The sequence below is a fragment of the Lontra canadensis genome, unplaced genomic scaffold, assembly GCF_010015895.1.
Source record: "Lontra canadensis isolate GAN:19392208 unplaced genomic scaffold, GSC_riverotter_1.0 scaffold1535, whole genome shotgun sequence".
Classification (NCBI taxonomy): Eukaryota; Metazoa; Chordata; class Mammalia; order Carnivora; family Mustelidae; genus Lontra; species Lontra canadensis.
In genome coordinates this window covers 4,815-9,081 of record NW_022632519.1, presented here as the reverse complement: position 1 = coordinate 9,081, position 4,267 = coordinate 4,815, and the positions used below count along the sequence as shown (strand labels likewise).

The following is a 4,267-nucleotide window of genomic DNA, read 5'->3' as shown; positions in this document are numbered from 1 at the left end:
AAACAACATGTGTTAGAGAGGATATGGAGAAAAGGGAACCCTCTTACACTGTTGGTGGGAATGCAAGTTGGTGCAGCCACTTTGGAGAACAGTGTGGAGATTCCTTAAAAAATTACAAATAGAGCTTCCCTATGACCCTGCAATTGCACTACTGGGTATTTACCCCAAAGATACAGATGTAGTGAAAAGATGGGCCATCTGTACCCCTATGTTCATAGCAGCAATGGCCAGGGTCGCCAAACTGTGGAAAGAACCAAGATGCCCTTCAATGGATGAATGGATAAGGAACATGTGGTCCATATACACTATGGAGTATTATGCCTCCATCAGAAAGGATGAATACCCAACTTTTGTAGCAACATGGATGGGACTGGAAGAGATTGTGCTGAGTGAAGTAAGTCAAGCAGAGAGAGTCAATGATCATATGGTTTCACTTATTTGTGGAGCATAAGAAATAACATGGCGGACATGGGGAGATGGAGAGGAGAAGGGAGTTGAGGGAAATTGGAAGGGGAGATGAACCATGAGAGACTATGGACTCTGAAAAACAACCCGAGGGTTTATGAATGGGTGGGGGATGGGAGGTTGCAGGAGTCAGGTGGTGAGTATTATGGAGGGCATGTATTGCATGGAACACTTGGTGTGGTGCATAATCAATGAATTCTGTTACGCTGAAAAGAGATTAAAAAAATCACACACACACACACACACACACACAAGCATTGCATATAAACACCATGATAAAGGATAAACAAGTAATGTAGGTGCCTTGAGTGTTTCCAGTAATGAACACTTCAAGAGGAACCTACCCTCATGTTCAGATGGAGAGTCACAGAAACTCACATCCTTGGTTTCATGTTGGGGACATGGGGTAACAACATTATGTCCAGTGACTGAGCAGTACAGCTCATGGCAATCAGCATAAGTCAACTTTGTAAAATGATGGTAAGACTCAAATACCATCAGTTATCACTGCCACAAACTCTGAAAACTCAGCCAGAAAAAATGCTTGGGTTCATGCGTCACTAATGCCTCCATGTGTTCCAGCTGGTGTAACAATGTACACGAACTGGGTGGTTTTAAACATTAGACACACGTTCCTCACAGTTCTGGAGTCTGGGAAGTGCCATATCAAGGTGCAGGCAGATTTGGTGTCTGGAGAGAACTCATGTCCTAGGCGGTCCTTTCCCTGTTAACTCACATGGGGCCAAGGGGCGGAAATCTTTACACAAGTCTTATACACCAGTCCTGGTGTATAAGAGCCCTAATCCCATTATGAGACTGCACGCTCCTGACCTAAGTGCTTCCCTAAGTCCCCACCCATTCATTCCATTAAATTGGTGTTAGGTTTCAACGTAGTGATGGTAGAAATTAAACATATTGAGCTGATATCAGTAACTGAAGGATCAATTAATATCTGCAGGTGGAAGACTCCTCCCAACCAGCACCTCAACCTGAGCATTCTCATGGATCCTGTTGAAGCTTCTAGTCTCTGTGTGTACACAGGGTTCACCAGACCATCAGAACCTGCTGGTGACCTTGGGAAGTGGACAGCTTTCTCCTGAGACACTGGGTAAGACCCTTGTCTTCTACTCATAGCTTTCTTATTATTGTCTGCTTATATATTATCATTCATATTTTCAAGGGACTCAGATGGTCTTCTACACCTATTTATCATGTATATTCATTTTCACTCCTTTTTGTAGTTGTTGCATGGAATTAGTCATGACACTGTATCTTCTGATGATTTTTTACTGGCACCAGAAGCCACATTCCTCCATCTTCTCATGCTCCATACATGGGAAATCTCCTAGGAAAGACTAGATTCTGTGCCCCTGATGTTCCAGATCCCTATGGAATTTTCCAGCACTAACTCACAATATCACAATAAAAAAATCTCTGATTTTGTGTCCTTTCTAATGTTTATTGGAGCATTTCTGACATGCTGGGAAGCATTCCCTGAAATCAACAGACACTTTGATGATGGAGGTGATTAACATTTCATAATCTCTTGTAAGTGTGTATCGTATCATCTGATTCACCAACTGTACCAAGCTTGTTTGAGGTCCCTCTGGCTCTGGATGGTGTCAGCTAAATAGATTCTGTGAGCATGTGCTCCACACTATGACCCCCCACACTGGGCCATTCTTCTCTGGCTTTGGCTTTATCATGGCCCTGTACCTGATGTCCAGCATGAACTTGATGATGCTGGCTCACAGCTTGTACACTGGGCTATGTGAAGCTGTGTTGTTGAGTCCAGCTGAAACTTTTACAGGCTTAGCAGGCTTACATCAGAATGTCCGTAATTGTCATTGAGGGAAAAGATTCATCAAGTGTAAGTGACTTCCTGCTTTTTGTGCATGTACATATAGTTTTTTCCTATTATAGCCAACGTTTCAATTCATAGACGTAAGAAGTAAGAACAAATCATAATTCTAGAAAATCTCATTGGGGAAACTGCTTTATGGAAAGGAAGCCCCAAACTGTGCCAGGAAACATGCGTTTAATCTTCACCTGCACCTGCTTCTGGTGTGGAAAGGGTATTGGTGGGTCTTGAGCGCCCCATGGTGACCTGAGTACCCTTTCTGTCCTGAGCGCCCCTTGTCTCTTGAGCACCCTGTGGTGACCTGAGCTCCGGAAAGTGACCTGAGTTCCCCCTGGTGACCTGAGTGTCCCCAGGTGTCCTGAGAGCTCCCTGGTGTCCTGAGTACCCCCTGCTGGATTCTGGGACCACCTGCAGCCCCGCCCCTCCTGTGCCCCTGCAGGGAGGTTTGTGTCTGGGCTCACAATGATTTCTCCTCAGTGTGCCTCTAGCACAGTAATACACGGCTGTGTCCTCGGTGGTCACGGAACTCAGCTGCAGGGAGAACTGTTTATTGGATGTGTCAGCAGTGATGGAGATGCGGCCTTGGAAATCCAGGTTGTAGCTTGTACTAGTAGCCCATCCACTCCAGTGCTTTTCCAGGGTGCTGGTGGATCCAGTGCCAATAATAAGTGCTGGTGACAGAGCCCCCGGAGACAACACATGTGAGAGAGAGTGTCTGTGAGGGCTTCACGAGTCCTGGGCCCGACTCCTGAAGTGTAAGTTGAGACAGGACACCTGGGGACAAGGAGAGTCATGGTGAGTCTGTCCCATCCCACAGAAAGGCCACTGTCTAACCCAGAGGCCCCAGATCCTCACCCAGGGGAGCTCTCAGAAGGCAGAGGAGGGACCACAGCAGCTGCATGGTTGCCTGCAGGATGGATACCCAGCACGCTGACCTCTGCCTGTGATGTCTATTTCTTCTGGGAGCACCCCAGGTGATTTGCATGTGGGTTCCCATGGAGGAGGGGAGGCATTAAAGATCCTGAACCCTGGTGACAGTCACCAGTTCTTGGTGAACCCATGTTGAGTGGTGCGAGGACCCACTGAGCCTGGTCCTAGTGATCTAGGCTCCAGTCCTGCCTGAGATGTTCTCTAGCACCAGTTGCTTGAGAGGGTTTGTGCTGGAGCTGATGAACGTTTAGAAACCTTATGAATGTGCTCTTTTATTCCATTGCCAGGCTGTCCAACAGTGGGCTGCAAGTTCAACCTGCAGAATTACCTGTTCACAAACCTGGAGGACAAGCAGTTGTCCAGACTCCAGACCCTGCTGATTGCCCAGTTTGGGTCATTTGCTCCCACAAATCAGATATGGGGTTCCAGATGATGGCAATCCACCTACAAAAGGGATGTTTGGAACTATACTCCAGCATTTATATAAGGAAACAAGCTCATTCGTGTGGAGGGCAAGGCAGAGAGACTGGGTGTTATGTGGATATTCTTTTCTTTTTTTTTAATTTTATTTAAATTCAATTAGCCAAGGTAAAGTACATTATTAGTTTCAGATGTAGTGTTCAGTAATTCATCATTGTGTACAACATCCAGTGCTCATCACATCATATGACCTCCTCAATGCCTGCCACCCAGTTACCCCATTGCCCCCACCCACTTCCCTTCCATAACCCTCACTTTGTTTCCTATAGTTCTGTGTATCTCATGGTTTGTCTCCCTGTCTCAGGTCATCCCATTCAGTTTCCCCTCCCTTCCCCTATGATCCTCTACTTTTTATATTCCACATATGCTTGAAGCATATGATAATTGTCTTTCTTTGATTGACTTATTTCACTCAGCGTAATACCCTCTAGTTACATCCATGGAACAGAAATCCATATATACAACTGAGGCATTATCGAATATGACATCTGAGTCTAATGATGTATTATGTGTTGTTAACTGAATTCAAAC

General features: G+C 45.7%; 1 gene segment (V, D, J or C); it reads right to left on the bottom strand.

The window, feature by feature from the left end:
- Nucleotides 1-2,787: 2,787 nt before the first annotated feature.
- On the bottom strand, nucleotides 2,788-3,291 carry LOC116863538 (the record flags this gene model as incomplete). The annotated part of the segment is given in 2 exon segments: nucleotides 2,788-3,100; nucleotides 3,182-3,291. Coding segments are annotated over 2 exon segments (359 nt in total), but the record flags the coding sequence as incomplete, so codon positions are not given.
- Nucleotides 3,292-4,267: the final 976 nt, after the last annotated feature.